Raw genomic sequence first — 22718 nt, forward strand, 5'->3', positions numbered from 1 at the left:
CACATGGTATCTGAAATGCTCTCGCGGTTCATTTCTTCCTGAAGCTGTTGGTGTCACCACAGTAAATCACCTGGCTGTTATCTTAACTTCTAATTGTAATTACATCTGTTATCTCAATATCTTAATTTATTCTTAAAAGACCTTATTAGCTAATTGTTACCCCACAGTTACAAGAGGCAATAACTTCCCAACAAACTTACTCATGTGAAAAAACCAAATTGCTAATTAAAGACAATTAATGAATTTAGTGCTCATAGATTTAACTACTTCCTTTGCCTGTTCATACTTGTGCACCAACATTACATGCCAATATAGCTGATTGATTATCTAAGAAGTATTGGAGAATTTTACTTATTCTTATTCTAGATATCTGATAACCTTTCATTCCATATGTCATTAAGATTATGATGTAAATGCATTCAGTATCTCTTTGATTCTCCTAATTTTCTCAGTAAAAACCAATGTTCTTTATCTTGTCATCCAAATGCAAAACATAAAACAGGAGTTCAAAACCTTGCCCTATAAAATAAAAATGATACTTCTATTGTAGGAAAAAAAGTTTAGCATGCGATCTATCCTTTAAAAAATTTTTGAGTGTAAAATATAACAATTATTTAAAACCATATTTTCTTAGGGACTGTGGTCTGCGAATATAGAAAATTAATCCAAAAAGTTTTAACCATGAGACAAAATCAATAGCATTTTTATTTCAATTCTCTGTAGTCCGAATACTTTCAGAAATCAAATAGATTATAACATCCTTTTAAACACAGACAAGGAAAAGATAAATAATATTAATGGATATGATGGTCTTATAAATTCAACATCTTAAATATCTAGTGAATCTTTCTCCTACACTTCATCCCCACTCCCACAATCACACATCAGTTTCCTGCTGTAAACTAGCTCATTAGCTTTCTCCTATTTTTCTGGTATCAACTTTTCTTCCACCCTTTCTCACCCACATGCAACAGAATTATGTCTCTAAAATCTTCATTCACATCATGCTTAAGCCTAAAATTGTTCAGTGATTATAACAACTAGCATTACTTAAAAAAAAAAAAAAAAAAAACCTCTTCAACTCATTAGGTGGGTCTAAAAAATCCATCCTCATCTGATAAACTCATTTTTCTAGCTTAATCTCGCACTATTTCCTCAACATCCATATACCCTATTTTTTTAAAAGTCTGCCTCTGTTTATGACTGTTCTCAAATCACTTGCTTGTAAGTGCCTACTCTTCCTTCAACCAGAGTCACTTCAAATGTCATCAGTTTCGTGAAGTCTTCTCTTCTCCACTCCAAATGGAATTAATTGTAATTCCATAATACTTATATTGTGGTACTCCCCATATTATATTGAGATTGTTTGTTTCTGTGTCTCTTTTCTCCCACTATTTTGTGAGATTCTTAAATTCAAGAAAGCTGTCATTCTCAGCTACTTCTTGCACCTAGTACAGTTTCTCGTACATGGGAGCTATTCATTAGGGAAACTGTGGTATTAGTAAATATCAGAAATCTACATCTGTAGTCTTGATCCTTCTTACAAACAGTAACTCATAAATGTCCGGATGATTCTTGAATATTTCACTTGAAAGCCTTTTCATTTATTCTCTTTAAAAGCTGAATTTATCATAAAATTTGAACTTGTATATTTATATTGGTGTTACTCATAATTGCCAAAATGTGGACGCGACCAACATGTCTCCCAGTAGGTAGATGGATAAATAAGTTGCAGAACATCCATGCAATGAAGTATCATTCGTTGCTAAAAAGAAATGCGCTGTCAAGCCATAGAAAGACATGGGAGAAACGTGAACGCACATCACCAAGTGAAAGGTCTAAAAAAGGTACACACAATACGATTCCAACTACTTGACACCCTGGAAAAGGCAACACTATGGAGACAGAAAAAAGATGAGTAGTTTCCAGAGGCTAGATGGGAGGAAGCCATGGATAGGCAGAGCACAGAGGAATTTTAGGGCAGTGAAACCACTCTGTATTGTACCATAACAGTGGACACATGTATTACATCTGTCCAAATCCACAGAACGTGCAACACAGAGAGAACCCTAATGTAAACTGTGGACTCTGGGCGATGATCATGTGTCACTGTATGTGCATCATTTGTAACAAATGTCCCACTCTGGTGGAGAATGTTGACAGCTGGGGAGGCTCTCAATGTGTAGGGGCTGGGATAAATCTGTACCTTCTGCTCAATTTTGCTGTGAGCCTAAAACAGATGTAAAAATAAACTTTATTTAAAAAACAACTATACATTTATTTTTTTGGACAGTTATGTGTCAGGGCCCTGAATCTATTTGCCAGAGCATACATTTCGGTGGGGAAAGCTGATATGGAACAAACAATCAATGATGCTACAAAAGTAGAAAGCAGGAGGTCTAAACTAGTTTTGGAGTTGGGCAGGGCTATGTTGACCACCAGTAAAAGGAATATTTTAAGCAACACGTGTGGAAGCCCAGAGGAAGAGAAAATAATTTGAAGAGTTCAAATATTTCCCTAAACGCCAAGAGCTGGCAAAGAAAGAAGAAAATTGGCCATGGAAGCAGCAAGAGAGCTAGGGATAGGCTGGTCACCGAGGGCCTTATCAGCCCTACAAGGAGTTTGACATTTTCCTGTGGGTGACAGATAGTTAGAGAAAGGGTTTTTGTTTGTTTTTGGGGGGGAATAATAGCATCTTTGGATGTTCAATTTCCTTAGACCCCTAAACTCTTTTTCCCAAATTCCAAAGATTCTTCCTTCAAAGCTAGTCATCATTTTAACTCCTTTATTTTTGTTTCCATGGCCATTTTCTTCTCTTGAAGAGGCTACGTAAATGAGTTGCAAGACCCTGTTTCAGAAGTCCTGCACGGTTTGATAGGAATATTTCCTCCTGAATATCTATTATAATATTAGACATTATAAACAACAGACACACACTAGTGTGTTACAAATAGCAATTTTTATCCTAGAAAATACCATCATTTAAACTGTATTCCCATTTAATTGACTATATAATCACTGTTAATCTGAATTGAAAAAAACATATTGCTCTAAAAAATTGATGCCTTTTTTATCTGTTTTATATGTGGGGGATCACAATTAAATTCCACATGGAAAAAGATCCCGTTGCTTTAAAATATTGTAACTCACTGTCCTGGTGGGATTTGTTTTTAGTTTTTTAGTTTTTCCCATCCTCTAATCAATCTTGCCTGCCACTTACAAATTCATCTATGAAAACAACAGAATGGTCTGAATAAAAATATTTACTTCTCTTTATTCCATCCATTGACATCCATTGACTATGTCTAAGCCTCAATCTCCCAGGCTGGAGTGCAGTGGCGCGATCTTGGCTCACTGCAAGCTCTGCCTCCCGGGTTCACACCATTCTCCTGCCTCAGCCTCCCGAGTAGCTGGGACTACAGGCACTGCCACCACGACTGGCTAGTTTTTTGTATTTTTAGTAGAGACAGGGTTTCACCACATTAGCCAGGATGGTCTCGATCTTCTGACCTCATGATCCACCTACCTCAGCCTCCCAAAGTGCTGGGATTACAGGACTGAGCCACCGTGCCCAGCCAATTGTCACCAATTTTTCTGTGTCATTTTTTTTTTTGTAAAGATAATTTAGAACAGGAAGGAGCAAATTCTTTACCCTTTTGGGGATAGCGAAGCTGAAAAATGTCCACAGATCCGTCTACTTACCAAGTGCCTAAAGAGGAAAAATGAAAAAAGAGATAAAAGAAAAGACTAAAAGAACCTGAAAGAATAAATGAAGGAAAGTTGGGGCATGGAGTATACCATATGAAGGAGAAGAATGGTCTGTTATCTCTACGGTGTTCATGTCTTAATCCATTGCAAGCAACAAATACGTAGGTTTCATGCAGTTACCAAAGACGGAGGAGAAGTAACAGATGACACTGTAAATTTTATGAAGTGTAGCTCTGTTTTTCTAGTTTCCTTCACATTTTACAGATACACATCTTATTTGAGTGATAGAATTTCAACCTTTTCTTGTAGTAACATTGAAAAAGACTGTGAAAATGCTGCTAATGCCAAACCAAAGATCTTTTGGTCAACCTTTCTGGGAGAAGGTTTTGTTCTTTGACGTTATTGTCAGTGAACTATGAGGCATCATATGATCTGTCTTGCCTGGCGAATAATGATAAAGATGACAACAAATCAATGTTGCATGTGAATGAACCTGTAAAAGGCCAGACACAAATACCAAATTACTCATAAAAATACAATAAAGTTCAACACTGGCAGGAGCTTGCCAATCTCTAATTGCAGTAGCAAAGAAAAGCCCCACTTTTCAATTTAATTACCATTGAATTCTTCCTAGAATCATATGACTATCATAAAATGCACTGTATTTATAGCTAGGGATTAATACATTTTGACATATTTTTGTCAAGCTGAGAGAAGAATATTGATGGGATAAAACATTGCCATCATTGCTATATTGCTGAATTAACAAATAATTTTCTTCTTTGGGTAGTTGGTAACTTTTGATATTCTGATACTTTTTATTTTATTTTGATATTTATTTTGATATTGTGGGGAAAGGCTTAGAATGAACACTGATGTAGCTACGCTTTTTAGAAATAATACTAAATATTGTAACAAAAAACTAGAGACAATATTTTCAAGGTGATGATTACCATTAGCTAGGTATATCTCCTAAATACTTACCTTTCCTCCATCCCATTGCCATGGCTTTGTTTTATTCCCTTATCATTTACATGATATTAACCATTCTACTGTGATATTCCATGCTTTATCTACCTGCCCCAGCCTCACATCCTCCAATCCATCATCTGTACTCAAACATCAGAACTCCAATGTGACATACAAAGCTTCACAATTGGCTTCAAAACATCTTCTTAGATTATCTCCTACTCTATGCAGTTTTCAAACTCAACAAGCCTCATACATCAGTGACAAATTGATAAAGGACACAGACAAGCAGTGAAGTGCAACATGAGGAGTACCACAATAGAGGAGCAAGCGTTAGGAATAACAAAAACACGCAGGCAAATCACCTTCACTAAAAGAGGGTGGGAATTCAAAAGGAAGACTCATGGGGCTATTTGCTATTTCCTGTTTCCTCGTCTTTCATTGTATTATATTTATTGTCTTTTTTTTTCTTTTTTTGGTCTTTGGCCAGGGAAATTTGTCTCCATTCGCACAGAAAATCACAACAATAGTAACATTTTGTTACAGCTGTTGACTAACAATCTATTCTAATGCTAGACCACTTTTGGACGGAGACATTTTCTTGTTATCTTTGTCCTTATTTTTGGCTCCGTGCCTGGCATCCAGCAGCCACCAAATGTTTTTCTATTATTCGTGAATAAATGATTCTAGATTCACCTCAAAACTTTACTTCTACAAGCTTTCCCCAGGCTTCCCTAGTATATATAATTGCCACGTTCTGTAGGGAAATTATTATTCTTCCACATTGCTCAGCTAGGGCTTATCATACAAAATTGTGTGTGTTTGTGTGTGTGCATGTGTGTGTGTCAGGAGCAAGACAGTGTTTAGTGTCTGGTCTCTAATTAAAGTATCAGGAGCAAAAAAAGTATCTGAAGTTTTTATACTTTGTATATCAAGAAAAGCTTAAACCTGAATTATGAAGGTTCTAAATTACAGAAAAGTTTTCTAGAAGATCAATTTTGAAGATTTATTTTGTGAATTACTTAATATTATGAACAGTAGAATACTGTACTGTGTTCAATAGTCTTTCTTTTTCAGTATCATATGGTTCACCAATTAGAAAACATAAAAGTATCAAGAATACATCAAAAAATGGACAAAATCATGCCAAAATCTATTAATTTGTATTTGTTGTTTTTATATTAACTTTAAATATGTTTTTATTATGAACAATTAAATAATAATTTTCAAGTGTTAGCCTTTTAAAAACTGAACTCAAAAAATAACGAAATTGAATTTTGTTGTCAATATTACTAAGATCTAACCACTGTTTTTAGTAAGAATGATAACTTTTTTTAAGCAAATACTAGGTATTTAAGACAAACAAGAACTTGAAGGTAAGTGACTCAAAATACATATACATAAAAATAAAGTTTCCAAATATGTAGACACAATTTTGTGTTTTATATCTTAATTATACTGAAAATAATTTGTGTTAAATCATAAAAATTTGTTCCAGCTATTATTTCATGAATATTTCCAATTCCACTGCAAGATAATAAAATCAAGTGAGAAGTTTAGCATTGATTTTGAATTAATTAGTTTTATTGCGGGGGTTACAGGAATTACTATAGTCTATGTATTATTTAGTAGACTCAGTGGGAAAAAAAACTCCAAATTATCCACAGTTTTCATGATATGAGTTCAAGACTTTATGCATATAACGCTTAACAGCACTACTTTCTCTTCCCGTTTTCCAAGTCCCCATTTCTGTATTCTCTGACTACAGCTTTTAAAATGCAGATTTCTAAGCTCTGTAGTAATCTTTTCTTGTGGAATATACAGCTTTGGTTTTTCTTTGTTCATGATTCATGTGACACCGACACATTTATAACATTAATACAAATTAAGATCATCTACAGAATTTTATTTTTAAGTTAGAGAAAGAGGACACAGAATATGCTTTTAGTTTCCCATTTCAAATGTGAACTTAAAAGAATTAAAATAACAATATATGCATATATGATAAGTGCTACAATCTCAGAGAGACAAATGAAGGCTTTTGGAGGAAGAGGAAGACATAGACAAAAAATATTAGTGTGTGTGTGTATACATATATACATTGCATATATAGAGCATATATGTATATACATTTATCAAAATGCAAATGATATCATTAAAGGAAGCTAATGTTATGATATAGAAAATTCTAGTTAGAAAAATTAATCTGAAGACCTCAAAGACAAGAGTTATGTACAAATAAAAGAGGATGAAGAAAAAATTTATGAGCATGTATATGTGATTTTTTAAACCAAGACAAAAAAAAAAACCATTATAGAAATGAATGGAAATATTTTAATATCTAAATATTTCTAAGTAAAAAAAAAAATCCTGCGACAAGAAAAACTGCTTTTATCTATATTTTTAGCTTACATAAAGGCCCAGTCAAAATAAACACTGACCTGGGAATGATAAGAAAGACAAAACATTCAGAATTATTAAACTGGAAAAGGAAACAGTATGATTTTTTGACCAGTGTTTTTTTTTTTTTTTTTTTGAAATTAGAGGATAAAAAGTATCAGTGTCTTTGTATTTAAAATCAATTAAGGCTTAAACTAACAGAGGAAAACCCACTCTTGTGAGACATTTGGGAAAGATTAAGGAAACTGGTCACATTTAAAGGCCCTCGAAGAAAATGCTGTAACTTAAAAAGGTTTCATTACAGAGTGTGCATTGGCTCTACAATTGTTCTGGCCCCTAAGTTCCCATCAGAGCTGATGATTAAAGTTCTACCCACTGGCCAGGTCCCTACAATTATCCCATTGTGATGGAGCTCTACAGTGGCGCCCTGCTATGGCCAGACATCAAGTCATTAGAGAACTGCAAGGGATGATGAAGAAGGTTATTTTAATTCCCTTTTCAGCCCTTCTCAGGAGTGGCTCTTTAGTTCACAGAGCTGTGGGTACTTGCTTTCAAACTAACAAGCAATATTATAAATGGAGGCCGCATTATCATGATTGCAGACAATCTAAGGCACTTGAAGGCCAAGGATTCTCAGTTCTCAATATGTGCTGTTTTGTATTTACCAGCTAAAAATATATAGACAGCGCAAACAATAAAAGAGGGGAAAATGCAATGAACATGGTGGTGGGGGCCAAAGGAAACAGTAAGAGAACATAAGATGATGGCAAAAATGAACAACAGAGACGAGAGGAGAGCCCTGGCCATTTTGTTAGTATATAAAATATCTTTACCCATTTTCTTGTTGTTCCGCCGCATAGTGTTCCAGCTCTGTACCAGGAAGGGGCTGGACTGGGGGAGGAGGTAGGGGGACATTGGCCCAAGTGGATCCATTGTTTTTCTGTGGTTTAGAAGAGTTTTTATTTTTCTTCTTTTTTCCACCTTTCCCACCTGAAAGTAATAACGTATTTATTCAGAGATGCCAAATAGCAGAATAAATAGAATACATCAGACGTCAAGATGTATTTATGTTTCAAAACACCAGAATCAGTATGTTGGAGTTGTTAAAAGCTATAAACAATGAAATGATATAATCAGAAAAACATTTTTACAAATCACTCAAAATGATACTGTTTTTTTTTCCCCCAGTGCATTAATAGCAGAGCCGAATAAACCAAAAACATGGCTGCTGTATCAAAAGCATGCTTACTGATTTATTCACATCTGCTGCCTTCATATTTTCATTGTTAGAGGAAATAATGGGCCATAACAAATTCTTTTAAATGTCAACTTTTAGTACACATATAATGCTCTTTTGCATAATCTCTCTCAGTGGAAAATGCAAGGTGTAAGGATCTAGGCTAAACTTTTCCCTTAGAATGTATTCAATTTAATTAATCCAGGAAGGGTACCAATTTTTATCTCAAAAGTAACTGATAAAAATCAATCAGCTACAATCAAGAAAATACCTGTAAATACTTTCCGAAGATACATTTTATAGACTTTTTAACTAATGAATGGCACAATTATTTTTGCATATGTGAATAGTTCTTAGCTATTTTAAGCATAACATAACATTCCAAAAAGGAGGAAAAATTAATACAGTAATCAGTTTCAGTAGCATTGCATTACAAATGAATTCATGCGCAAAACATGAGAAGAAAGTAAGCTGGCAGCATATGAGCCATATCTAGGATTACATGGAGCTTAATGAAATATAAAAATACAATTTATCATTTGGACAGTGCTATGGTTTTTACTCTTCAAAAATTAAGTAGATAAAGCTTCTTCCTTAAAAGTGGACCACAGTTAGATGAGGAATGAGTACTTCTTGGAGCAGAATAACAAAGGACATTTCAGGGGACATTATGTAACTTCTGTGACTCCCACCACAGCCTACAGCAGTATCTGCCAAAAATCTTACTGATCCTTCGGACTTCATCTTTCTGGAACCATAAGTTGTGAGCAAAAACTATTTGAAGCAGGGCTATTTAGCAACATATTATAGTATCACTAGAAGCCTACTTTTCTCCTTACTTCTACCAATTACTCATCTGCATCAGCCACATCGAATATTATGTAATTTAACAGGAACATATTTGAGCGCCAGGAAGTGATAAAACTGTTAAACTAGATATATACTTTATTGCCAGTTATAAAATTGTGTATGTTTTCCACGTAGCATGTGCACCTTCGCACACATTTCGAAGAACATCCCTGCACACAAATTGCTTTCACCTTGACTTTTATTATACTTGTTTGGTAAAATAAAAGATTTTTAAGAGGAAGGAGAACAGATATCCTTTGCTTAGAGGATAAGGTTTTGCATCTGGGTTTACAGACCAGCTTCCCACTTACTGGATAAGTTACTCAATAGTTACTGCCTACATTTTCGCACATGAAAACAGATACCGAGTTACTACTTCTGTGAGTTACTTTGAGAATTTCAAGAGACAATGCATATCAACTACTCAGAATGGACAGAACTTTCAATAAATGCCACTCATTTGTGTTCTTTCTTTCCCATATCCTCTATCTTAGAGCAAACCCAGCTCCTCTTATTTCTAAAGCTTTCTTTATTCGCAACTTCTCCAGGCCCCATGAGTATCCCACAAACAGCCTGACTCTCAGAATAAGAATAAACTTGCTTGAATATAAGTCTGTAATGTTTGTCTTTAAGGTAGACGAACCTTAATCCTTTGTTTCCTGACGAGTCAGCAAAATTACAGCACAGGACCCATTTCTTCTGTTGTAGTATCAGGACTCTATTTCAATGATTAAAAGGGGACTGGATTGGGCTACTTGTCTGCCACAGCTTTCTCTCTAGTTGCACCTCCTTTATTCCTTATTTATTTAAAAATATACAGCACCTTTCGTTTTCCATAGTACTTTTAGAAATGTTAGGTGGTCACCACCAGAACTGAGTAACAGAAACAGACAAGTTCGTGCATCTCCGTTTTATCAATGAAGCAATTGAGGTGCATTCTGAGTGTCACGTGGTCCATATTCACCCAGTAAAAGAAAAATCAGAATTCAGAGTGCAGCAGCTTTCTTTACTGGAAATTACTACTTCTAGAGCCCTGAATTCTGCTGAAGTCATTGTCCAAAGTTCAAGAAAGCCACTCATTACCTACTCTTCCAAACATATTTAAAAATGTATTTTGGAAACCGGGGCGATTCACAGAAGACGTGTGAGGGCTTTCTATCCAACAATCACTTTCTCTTCTCTTGAGGAACTTTCTGCTCTCTCATTAAGGGCAGTGCATGTAGGATTACAACTCAACACACCTGACTTCTTTTAGCCGTGAGCAGTGGTAGGTTCACAGCATGGTGGAGAGCATACGACAGAACCAAATCCACTTACATTCTCTGAGATCTGAACCTTGAGTGAAGTAAGCCACAGTCTGTTGCTGTTACTTGCAAACAAAGAACCTTCAATCATTTTAAGGTGGGAATTGCCTATATTATCTTTTGAGGGAGTGTATTTTAATGACTTACATATATAAATTCTTTATTTTGTGCATATATTAATATATATGTGTATATATACTTTTTTTTCCCTTGAGACAGAGTCTCACTGTGTCACCCAGGTGGAGTGCAGTAGTGCAATCACATCCACTGCAGCCTCAACCTCTCAGGCTCAAGCATCCTTCTACCCCAGCCTCTCAAGTACCTAGGAATACAGTCAAGTGCCACCATGCTTGACTAATTTTTGTATTTTTTTTAAGAGATGGGGTTTCACCATGTTGCCCAGGCTGGTGATTTTATATTTTTAATGGTTAGATTTTTAATGGAAGTGCTCAGAACTTATACTAAGTGTTTCAAAGAGGGTGACACACTCACTCAAATAATTCAGAAATGTCCACTTTTATCACTGTGATTATTTTAAATTGCTTACATTGCTATGCACAAATTAGGAAAATCTTATAATACCATATGACTAGCTCTCCACAGGGTGGCTTGATCTTAAATTTAAGTCTTAGGAAACACACCTGTGATTATAAGCATAAGACAAAATCCTAATATTAAACTCAATTGAGCTAAACTAAAAAGAGAATAATCACTTCACTCTCACCTACTAAAGAATGCTTTCTATCATCGATTTAAGTAATTTTGTATTCAAATGTAGATGAAGTAGTTAATATAATTCATAGATATATGTAAATGTCACTCAGGAGATTAATGGATTTGAAAAAGCACTAAGCACTATTGTGAATTGTGTTCTGCTTACAATCACTCAAAAGACAACTTTTACAACTTGGTGGTAGCAATCAACACATATAGAATACTTAAAGACAGATTTTTAAAACTCTTATGTAATCCATGGATTATAGTATATAGATTTATTTTTACATACTGCATGTGACTTTGCATATCTTTAATGAAATAAAAAGGAAGCCCAGGATAAATTACTTTTTAATTATTCAGAACAATTGTGAGACTTATTATGAATAAATGGCAGTCTAAATGACATATAAGGTCATTACAAAAGTTCTCCTATATTATTAAACCCGTTTAAATTCATAACAGATGTTTAAGTTTTTCTGGATTCTATAATATAGCTAATTCTACCAACAGGCAAGAAGAGCAAATGACCCATTTTGAAGGGAAGAGGGAGCATTAACATTTTCAGACTGAAAGGGTTCCATCTCCTGAGGAAAAGTAATTTAGAAAATGTTACCCCTAATGATGTGAAAAGTTTAACTCTTTATGGCTTTGATGCCTGGTAGCCTGTGACATGCCATAATACACTATAGTCTTTTACAAATAACCTGTAATTAAAAAAATAAAACAAAATCTCAGTACAAACAAATAGCATATAGTTAATTCAAACAAATTAGACAAGTGGGGTCATGGAATAAATTAGAAATGCACAAAGTCATCAGCCATACAATGTAAATGTCATGGTTGAAAGTTAGAGTGTGTGTACTACAACCTCATTTTACAGGTAAGGATCTTTGGGCCAGGATAATTTCACGCATAAGTCATTGCAATAGGTATATATTTTTGTCCAGTAAAGGTGTTTCTTTCTATTTGTGCTATATGATACCGACATTATAGATTGTCAGTTCATCTGATATATCTCACATACATATTAAAATGTATACCATAAAAGAATTATCAATATCAAAGATTGTATGATTTTTTGGAAATTAAATATTAATTTCCCCTATTAACTTTCTTGTACAGTGCAGTAGAATACCGTTCAATAGATAACAAATCCTATTATATGGTATTTTGAAATCGTGTCCAAAAATAGGAGGTCACATCACTGATATACTAATATTATGAAGCACTCCAAAATCATTTTCATTTTAGTTGAATTCATCTTTTGGTATCTATAACATGGAATTGATTTTCATGTATGATCTTTTTATCACAAAATTCTCTTTACTCTGTTCTTTAATGAATAGTATTTAGTAGAATGGCTTAATTTTTCTTTAAATATATCCTCATAGAGTCAGTATATACAAGGGGACAGTGATTTTTCTCTTCCCTTTTATCCCACCAAGGCATGATTTCATTAGCATAAACTGTTGCCATTTGACAGATAAATGCCTGACAGTGAGCTGTGATTTGGTATATCTTCATGGTTGTTAGGAACACAGGTCATATGCTGGTGACAAACAAATATTTCTCCTTACTGTGATGAGACCAACCTGAGAGACTGCCACTCCTTTCTGAGCTGTTGTGAGAGCTGGTGGTGCTGAAATCCTGAGACTGGTTGTGTGGCATTCTATTAGACAATCCCTCAGCCAATCGGTAGTCAGGAATGTAAAGTAAGGCTAAGGGTTAAAGGGCAGAGGTCATAGTGGCATCATGTGATTAGTTCACAGCACAAGCCCATGCAGAACATGCAGTTAGCAACTCAGAAGCAGATGTGGGAGAGTGGAGGAATGTTTTGTCTACCCTGTCCTAATGAAAGTAGAGATGGATTGTTGATCATTATGTTGAAAAAGAGCTAAAAGATGAAACCGATTGGCATTGGTGTGTGGTGGAGGTGGCGGTGGAGGTGGCGGTGGTGGTGGTGGTGGTGGTGGAGGTGGTGGTGGTGGTGGCAGTGGCGGTGGTGGTGGTGGTAGGAATTATTCAAGGTACTGGAAACATGCCAATATCTTTTTCTAGTTTAGGTGGTAAACCTGGTAATGAATCACTAAGTCGAACAACAAATACTAATTTCTATCTCATGCACAAATGATATGAAAATAACTCCTCAGGAAACAAAAACCTGACTCACCGTTGTTACCTTTGTTCTGATCAGGTAGAGAATAACCGAATCCCATCAGATCTGTTTTTTGCTGAATTGAGCTTTTCCACTGTGGATCAGGCAGATCAACAGCCAATTCATGTATGCTGTTGGAATGCAAGATCTGTGTCGTGGCGTATGGGGTGGCCTGTGTTATCTGGCTGGAACTGTTGTAAGTGGTTTTGGTAGTGAAGTCAATGCTGCTATAAATGGCTCCATCTGAGAGCATTGTTGCTGTTTTATCCCCTTGGCCTGGAACCGGTGGCAGCACATCTGTGGTGCAGTGAACATAGGGAAATGAAACAATTTAATGAGGCACCGGAAGCCCAAACAATCAGGATTGAAGATGAAAAATAAGTGTGTCACACTGCACGTTTGCATTTCAGCTGAGATGGGCTTCATGAGCCACTGAAGGGTAGATGATGTACAACCATCGCCAAGCTATCAGCCTCAGTGACAGGCAGGCCTACTGCTCGCCCTTCACGTCTCACCGCTTAAAACACCCTTCCCCCCGTTTTCTTTAACCATGAATGAGACGGTTGGCATACTTCACTACTGAAAAATGCTTTCAGTTGTTCACTGTTTTACAGCCAAGAAAAGTGTTAGCACTTTACAGTAGCAATGATAGTGAATCCACAACCCACAGATGAAAAACATCTCTTTATCCCAAGAGACGTGGACGACAACTGCTGAATATACGCTAACATTTCCAAAATTATACCCCACTGACTATCAAGCACATTTTTTGAAGTTATAACTTGCCACTTATTGGTGTGATTTCACTGCTCCAGAAATGGAGAATGCATTCTTTTTTCTTGAATAACAAAGGAAAATATTCATGTATAAGTCATTTTCACAATATAGCAGAATTTAACTATAGAAAACGCAGTCTCCATGATCGGTGACTTTAATTTATGCTATCAACTCCGAACTAGAGAATTACTGTTTCATGTTGTAATACAGCTAGAGTAAAATTAAACTTCAGGAACAACACTGAATATCAATCAGTCCATTTTTCATTCTGGTATGCTGAATTATTTCTACATGATGCTTTATAATTCAGAACCGCCGCCTCTCTCCTGAGCTCCTATTTCCCCTTTTTGGAAGAAAGATACTGAGTGAATCTAAAATAGAAATCACTAAATAACACTATTTTTAATCATGTAGAGTTAAAATGAATCTAATTATTATATAGTACATTTTAAAATAACCTATCTTCTGAAAGCTTCATTTCATGGGACTTGAGGTCATGAAATCACTTCATTCTTTCATTATAGGACATTTTCAACTATCTTAAAACTTTTAGATTAGCTGACACTCAATAGTACCCGAAATAACAATTCTTATAGAAATATTACTTTTGCTTTTGAATTTCACCCAAGCTAAAAACTGTCTTCTTTAGCAACTGTAGAAAGAAATGTATACTGTATTTTGTACACTGCATAACTTAAATCTTTATGAAGGTTTTGAAGTTTGGAACTTGTTTTACAATTGAGGGGATATGTACTTAAGATATTGAAGTAAGTATCTTAAATGTATATCAGTGAAATTGTTAAACATATTTAAACTTATAATATTTCACCAGGTTGTATGAGCAAGTAACATTATTTTTGAATTTCAGAACTTCACAACTACTTTCTTGCCTTTCTTTCTTTGAGCTATGTACTAATTACAAAATTTGATGTTAAGCGTACTGCATTCTCAAGTGTTAATATTATTTTTATTTCTCAAAACCTTTTAAGATGTAGTATATCCAAATTGGTGAAAATAGATCCTTCACTCTGGGTGGTTTTTCAGACTCTTGTTTCTGCCGCTTCCACCATGTCCTTCACTGATGAATATTAAGTGAATATACATGATTCCCCAACGTGGGCTCCAATTTGACACACTTCGAATTTAAAGTTCTCCAAAGCTTTAGATGTGGATTGCAAGCCATTTAAATGGCAAGCTTTTCAAATGACTGTGTGCTCAAATGTTAAACAATGAAGAAAAGTGGTCCAAGAATCTAATCCTACATAATATTGCTATACAACTAATGCTATGGCTCTGGAAATTGAATCTCTCCTCTCCCTGCTAGATAAAATTATAGTCAGCCTTTAAGTCTAAGTGCTTCTGTATTGATTTTTAGGCTGCACATTGTCTTCAAATATGATTTGATCATCCCTACATTTTCAAAAAATAAACTGAATTATATTATAACATCGAAATATTGGACTATTGCACATGAATATTTGGATGTTAAGGAGAGTCCTGTAATATCAGATGATTCGGAACTCTGGGCCGGGCTTCCTCCCAAAAGCCTGGACCGAAATAGGTGATGCCATCTTTAGCAGTTCTTTTTTCCATTTCCATTGATCGCAGTCCCCACCTACCAATCCTTAATGTTTTAGACTGTCTGACTAGGGCTTGTTAACACTTGTGTTTGAAACCGATGAGTTATAGAAAGCCTTCCTGCACTTGGAATTGGTAATTCATTCTGTAGGTTTGCAGCACCTTGGTTATACTTGTACTCACATTTATTTCCTTTTGTTTTATATAATTATCTGTATGAATGACTGTCTCCTTCACTGCATCATAAAGTCACTTGAAGACAGGAGCATATGGGATTTATGTCTGCATTTTCATAATTGCTCACCCAGTGTTTTGAAGAGAGTAAGCACTTGCTGACTTGAATGATTAATTAAATTTTGTATGGTTTGCTTTGATAAAATGTGGATTTATGCTATAATTAGTAACTTTATTATTCTAAGGACTATTTTTATTACATTCAAACATTTATTGTCATTTCATTCTTAAGGGAAAATGTCAGTATCCATCTTTATTCTTCCAAGTGAATATGGTTATATAGTCATACATGTGAATCCACCTTTACAACAGAAAGCAGAGTTTTCTACAACCAGATCTCAAATTATTTATCTTGAGAAATCTTAGTTTATTGATCCTTAACATGGAAATATGATTATCTATTTCATACATTACTATGCAAGTAAAATGAATTAAAATATACAAAAAAATTTTAACAGTATTTCTGGCACATAGTAAATGCTTAAAATGACTATCACACGGATAAGGGATACAGTCAACCCTACAAAAATGTTGTCCTGGCCTTGCTGTTCATCTGTGAGATATTTCACATTGTGAAAATGGAAGCAAAACCTTGCAAAGCTCCAAGGGTACCTTTTTGTTAAATTTGACTGAGACATTTTAGATGTCAAGGTAGCCTGTGGAAACTGAAAATTCATTTTCTCCATCTGTAAGCATTTACTTCTTGATAAAACAGTAGCATGTCATATTATTTCAATAAGAATACAAGAGGTAAAAGAGGCAGTTATTCCTTGATTGATAGAAGCCGTGGGAACAGAATTCCTTTTGACAAAATCAGTCTACATAGCAGGGGAGGGACATTTTTGTTTCCTGATGAGCAGGTGCTCAGGCACAGAAACTACCCACGGCAAAGTGATAGCCTACAGTTGCTCACAGTCAGGTCACTTATGGGAGGAGGCCACTGCCAGAGTCTCTGGGCAAATGAGAGTCCTAAGTGGGGTGTGCTGGCTTACAGAAATGGAGGAGGAAGCTGAGGAGTCATATCACTTACTTTCCAGTCTCTCACTCCACTGATGCCTGGTCATTGATGGTATGCCAAGCTTTGTGCTAAATATATATATATTCCCCTTCTCATAGTTGGTACTGACAGAATGCAAAGTTATGCAATAATTAGTAGCTTCAATATTTGAAATGCAATTTTAAATATAGTCAAAGATAGTGGTAATCCATTCTTAAAGAGAAAATGCTATGAATATTCTTCTCAGTTCTCAATCTGGTTATATACTTATGCATATGACATCAACCCATCGAGGCTTATAATGGACTCAGAAAAATTTAACAGAGCCCTGAGCCTCCTTCATTAATTCTAAAAGTCCTGAAATCTTAACAGCGAATTCATACAGCTTTGCTTGGATCACAGCACTATTCTAATTAATCACTCTAATTTTCTACTGTTACTCCATTCTTCATCTAGCAGCAGGCTGGATGACTTAAAACAGTACTTGGATCCCAGCATTCTCCTGTTAAACATCCATCAACGGCTTCTGATAACCCTCTGACCGAAGCCTAAACTCTTTATGTGACTTAAAAGGTCCTTTGTTAGCTATCCTTCTATGTTTCTTATCATTTCTGCTTCCTCGTACTTTATACTCAAGTCATTAGGAAATTCTTGCATTTCTCAAGTAGGTCAATGTCTCTTTTACTTCTGGAACTTACTTAAAATAGAGCAATTTCTTTTCTACACAGTTGTTTTTTTCATACTTTTGACTCATTTCTAAGCTTGCTTCAGGTATCAACTTAAATAATACTCTGTTCATAGAGCTTTCTTACTCCCAATTGGTAGACATCCCATGTGGGGTTCTGGCAAGGCAGTTTAAGTATATTTAATGTCTGTATAATCTTCCACCAATGGAAAACAACTACTTTCTTGCCTTTCTTTCTTTGAGCTATGTACTAATTACAAAATTTGATGTTAAGCGTACTGCATTCTCAAGTGTTAATATTATTTTTATTTCTCAAAACCTTTTAAGATGTAGTATATCCAAATTGGTGAAAATAGATCCTTCACTCTGGGTGGTTTTTCACTCTGCCAAGCCACACTGAGATCAGAGAGCTCCCTACTCCTCTCATCATTCTCTAAACCAAGCTCTCTCGTATTGACTGGATGACAAGGTGAAGGCAGGGGAAGGTGGTAGTTTTTTGCAGTAGGTTACTTCTGTCTCCTTACAAACCCACAGGGAGAGGACTCTGGCACCAAATTTTGAAGGCTTTAGCATGTCATCTACCTAGTACTTTTTTGTCTTTTTTTTTTGTTGGATACCAGTTATTAATTGTGGAACTACAGAAAAGTTCTCTCTCAACATGTTATATTGACTTAATTGTCTATTTCTTACATGACATATTATATGAGGGCAAGGACCATCTTTTTTATATCAATATTAGATTCTACGGTCTACCATAGTGCCAAGTACACAGGAGATGCTCCATAAATACATGTTAAATGAGAAAGAGAAGGGAAACCTCTAGTCCAAAACCATAAGCCCTAGTTAGCAAAATAGTTTCTGAGTTCAGTAATCTTGTACTAGTAATCCTGCAAACAAATATAAATATTTATCACCTTGGTTAGTAATAGCGTCCTTAAACGTTTGGTTTTACTCAAGGTAATGAAGACAAAATAGTTTTACATTAAAATATTTAGCAAATGTACAGGACTGTTGGTGCATATGTTTCATTAACTTTAATTATGAGAGTAAATATTCTCTGATATGTCTCTTTAAAAAAATCCAGGAAGGTCAAAAAAAGAGAGAGAACTCAAATAACGTTATTTATAAAACACAACTTACCTCCACGGCCAAAATTTCCAATATCGTTTGGGCCACTATTACTATTATTTACTGGCAAGCTTGTGGCTGGCCAAGAATCAGCAAGCCATGGATAGCTGGGATCACCAGCATTTAGAAGACCTGGACGGCTAAAACAGAGATGACAAGGAAATCAATACGTGGAGCTCAATGCAAGATTTTGATACCCATCTCATGCAATATAAAGGGTTAAGAAATTGAAGCTATTAATTGACTTCAAATTAATATATGCAGACTCCCTAGAATTAAATAACTCCAGCAATTCATTAAGGCTATACATAGATTAACAGTGGACACAGGGAGTCCTTGCCCGGGATTCTGTTCATGTCCAAATGAATTCAGGTGTCTGCCCTGAAACTGGTAGGAATCAGTAACATACTAGGATTCCAAAACAAGGTTTGATGATAAACTGGCACCTCAAGGGAACAACTGCTCAAAGTGACTTCTCTATGTCAGCCATTTCTAAAACTTTGGGCTATTCCTTCCTCAATTCCTGCAGCTCCCTTATGTGTCTGTCCCCTCTAGGCTGTAACCCTTGTTATGACCCTTCACGCTTGATTTGGAGGCGAGGAACAAGGAACTTAGCGAAATTAATGAACAGTATTTATACTCTCCATCAATAGCACATTTCCAAGTTCTAAACTGCAAAATATCAAGGGCATATTAAGAGTTTTTTTTTTTAAGGTAATAAAAGATGATACACTGTGATCTGAGCCAGCATGTGAGTATAGTCTATGAGGAAAATTTCCTTTACGTCATATTTAATAAAGAACTCCCTTCTTTAATATAAAAGATGGGATTCTGATTCCTTTCCAGATTACTAGCATATTTACACAGAAATAGAACATCTATAATCATTACACTTTTCTTTTGATAGACCCCTTCTGGTACAATCCCTAAGAGAAACATGTGTTCCTATGGAAACTGCAATAAGAAGACCCCACTGCTTTCTTGCTACATCCACAAGCTCTCATTAGACTTAATCTCTTTTTGCTAAAATATTGATTACATGGGAGATTGGAAGTTATTACCAGAGCCTAATTACAATCTCCATATTGGCAAAGGGAAAATAGATGAGGATATATGAGTTTGTTATCAGCTTTTATCAATTTCAATTGAGTATCCAAAGTTGTGGAATCCAGTCCTATCAATCTATAGCCTATTCATCATCCATGAATCATTTACTTTGTGATCGATTATGTGTAATTGTTCACTCACAGCAATTTAGTGAGAGCCAATAAGGAGTCTTAAACAACAGCAACTTCATTTGCTAATGTCTAATTAATGCAATAAACACCCTGCTAACAAATGAACACATTCCATGTGATATTTACTACTAATTTCTTCAGGGGCATCTGGGAGATATGAAACATCTGGACCTGATTCCTCTAAAGTGCACAACAGATAGATCATTAAACTTTGTGCTAAGCCATTTAATTCCTCCCAGAATTCTCAGACTTTTAAATGATCATTTATTACAACAATAGCCTCTTACTATAGTGTTTCCCAGTCCTGATGAAAAAAAAATACGAATGAAACAATCTCCTTAGCATACCTTCCATTGGTCATTAGTCCTCCATCTCCTCTTTGAAACGTAACTATAAAAAAAGAAAAAAAGGAAGACATGCATGCACAAGTAGTCAATATTAATTACAATTAATAACAACTACATATTGGCCCTTAGTTTAGAGCTGCAGCCTCTGGGAATTTTAACAAAATATAATTAACATAATTGTACAGAGAATAACAGTGTTTGGCCCAAGGCAAAACTATCATTTGCTCCAATTTTAATAGGACATTTCAAAATTCTTTAAGCCAAATCCAAGGTTAAGTTAAAGAACCAATTCATATTTAAATGTCAAACCTGTTACAATTAGTACATATAGTGATATTGCAAGATCATTGTAACATTATTGTGAATTAATCAAGTCAAGATTTTTAATTTTAAAGCAAAGGTGTCCTAATTAGAAGGCATAAGGCAAAACACTCATAATAGAAATTGAAGCAGGGAAGTTCCAACATGTTATGTCCTTCTAATGAAACAAGAAAAACAAATACTTATTGACTACAGATTTTTCACCATCACAAATCCTTTTATGACCCTCATAAACAGTGATAATTACAACAGACATGAACTATAATTAATAGAGAATAACATGCTCACAAAAATGAATTTTTCAAATAATTGATACTGAATATATTCCTAATTGTATGTAGTGATCGGAAAACTTGAATCCTCCATATAACTATGGAGCTTATGAGCAACACCAGTAAGCATCCACCAGAGCCACAGCCAGGGGATCCAGTGAATCCACTCTCTGCAGTCGATACTTTCAAGTCTACAAAGCCAACAACATGAAAGTGGATTTTAACGACTGGTCAAAGAATGTTATTATCAGTTCAGGTCTGTCATCCATTGTCCAAACCTCTGCAGCCAAAGGTATTTGGACTCCGAAAGGATTCAGAATTGAGAAAGGTAATATACTTTGCATGTTACAAAGAGGTTCTAAAACAGTAAACTGTATTCAAAGTTACTTAGTTTTTCTGCAGTGGAATGTGAACATCCATTATTAGTAGGATAAAGTCTACAGAGAGCTTCACATTAGTTTGGATCAAATTTTGCCATTACGTTACGACAAACTAGAAAATTATTTTTAAAAAGAAATGTGGTGTTTAGAAGTGTACAGCTTGCAAAAGGTCAATGAACCTGCAATTCTGACCAAAATTAACGTGGATTGGCTAAACCAATCACTGAGGATGAAGGAAAAAAAATACCATTTTCACTGCTGTGCACCAGGTAAACCCTATCTTTGGAAGGCATTGATTATATTTACTATGATTTTTTTAAATGTGGTAAGTACAGGGGAAAATAAATGAAATTTAATTAGTTGATTCACATTTGTAAGTAAATAGAGGATATATTGCCACTTAATATATACACATAGTGAATACTTCTTAATTTGAATAACTCTCCATAACTCCTCTGTTCTCAAGTTTGGGCTATCAGATATGGTGATGACTCTTTAAATTTTACAAATTCCCAAATGAAGTCCCTCCTTTAAGGTTATCTACTAATATTATCTCTTATGATATCAGAACCAGGTAATACGATTATAAACTCCAAGACTCTTCATGGGACAGTAAAGCATATCGGGGCTCTCAGGAACTTCTTATTGGTACCTGAAATATACTGCCTCATCAGTTTTACATGTAATATCTCAAACGCATTGCAAAACAATCCTGACATAACCTTTGCATCTGCTCAGCACTGGCTATAGGCACATGCTCGGAGAAGATGAAAGAATAGAAATGCGAAAGGCTCGCTGAAGTGCACGGAATCAGGACTCAGCAGTGCATCTGTCCCACATTGTGCCCCTTTAATAACTGCTTTTAACAAAAAAGAATTAATCTGAAATAATTAATGCAAAAAATTGAGCACTGGAGATATTAAATAAATGCCTGATTAGTACACACGCAATGTGAAAACAGTATAGCTAATTAGCCTTCCATCTGATGTGACTTTCTAGTTTGTGGTTTTTCCTTAATGGACTATCAAGTGATTGTTTTAGTCTGTTGAAAGAGAGTTAAGATAATTGTGTGAATATTATTGTGAATATGCAAATAAGCAGATGCTCATGGGCTACACCTCAGAATGTGCTGTTTAAGAGATATGTGAGACGCTAAATTGTTTTCCCTAATTTAGATGCTCTTTTGTCCCATTCAAACTTTCTGTTACTGCCAGAGCAAGACATAATATTAGAGGAAAGGAGGACACCAGACGCAGAGGTACAAACACTCAGTTGTACTTAACTTTAATATATGAACCAGTGGCAAATTCTTCAGGACATGTAAAGTTGAAAGTATTATAATAGAACACTGAAAACCTTATAAAAAATGTATCATGAGGCCGGGCGCGGTGGCTCACGTTTGTAATCCCAGCACTTTGGGAG

At 35.3% G+C, this 22718-nt stretch overlaps 1 protein-coding gene across 5 annotated transcripts in view; it reads right to left on the reverse strand.

Moving 5' to 3' along the window:
* The window catches only part of ROBO2 (roundabout guidance receptor 2), a 1747433-nt gene that overhangs the window by 29871 nt on the left and 1694844 nt on the right, over positions 1-22718 (reverse strand). For all 5 annotated transcript variants that reach the window (XM_023184990.1, XM_023184988.1, XM_023184991.1 and 2 more), the window contains 4 exons: positions 20324-20366; positions 18751-18878; positions 13355-13636; positions 7911-8067 (listed from right to left, as the gene is read on the reverse strand). In XM_023184990.1, coding sequence (XP_023040758.1) covers positions 7911-8067; positions 13355-13636; positions 18751-18878; positions 20324-20366 — 610 coding nt within the window. The remainder of the gene's footprint in view (positions 1-7910; positions 8068-13354; positions 13637-18750; positions 18879-20323; positions 20367-22718) is intronic.

Source organism: Piliocolobus tephrosceles, chromosome 2 (genome assembly GCF_002776525.5).
Source record: "Piliocolobus tephrosceles isolate RC106 chromosome 2, ASM277652v3, whole genome shotgun sequence".
Lineage (NCBI taxonomy): Eukaryota > Metazoa > Chordata > Mammalia > Primates > Cercopithecidae > Piliocolobus > Piliocolobus tephrosceles.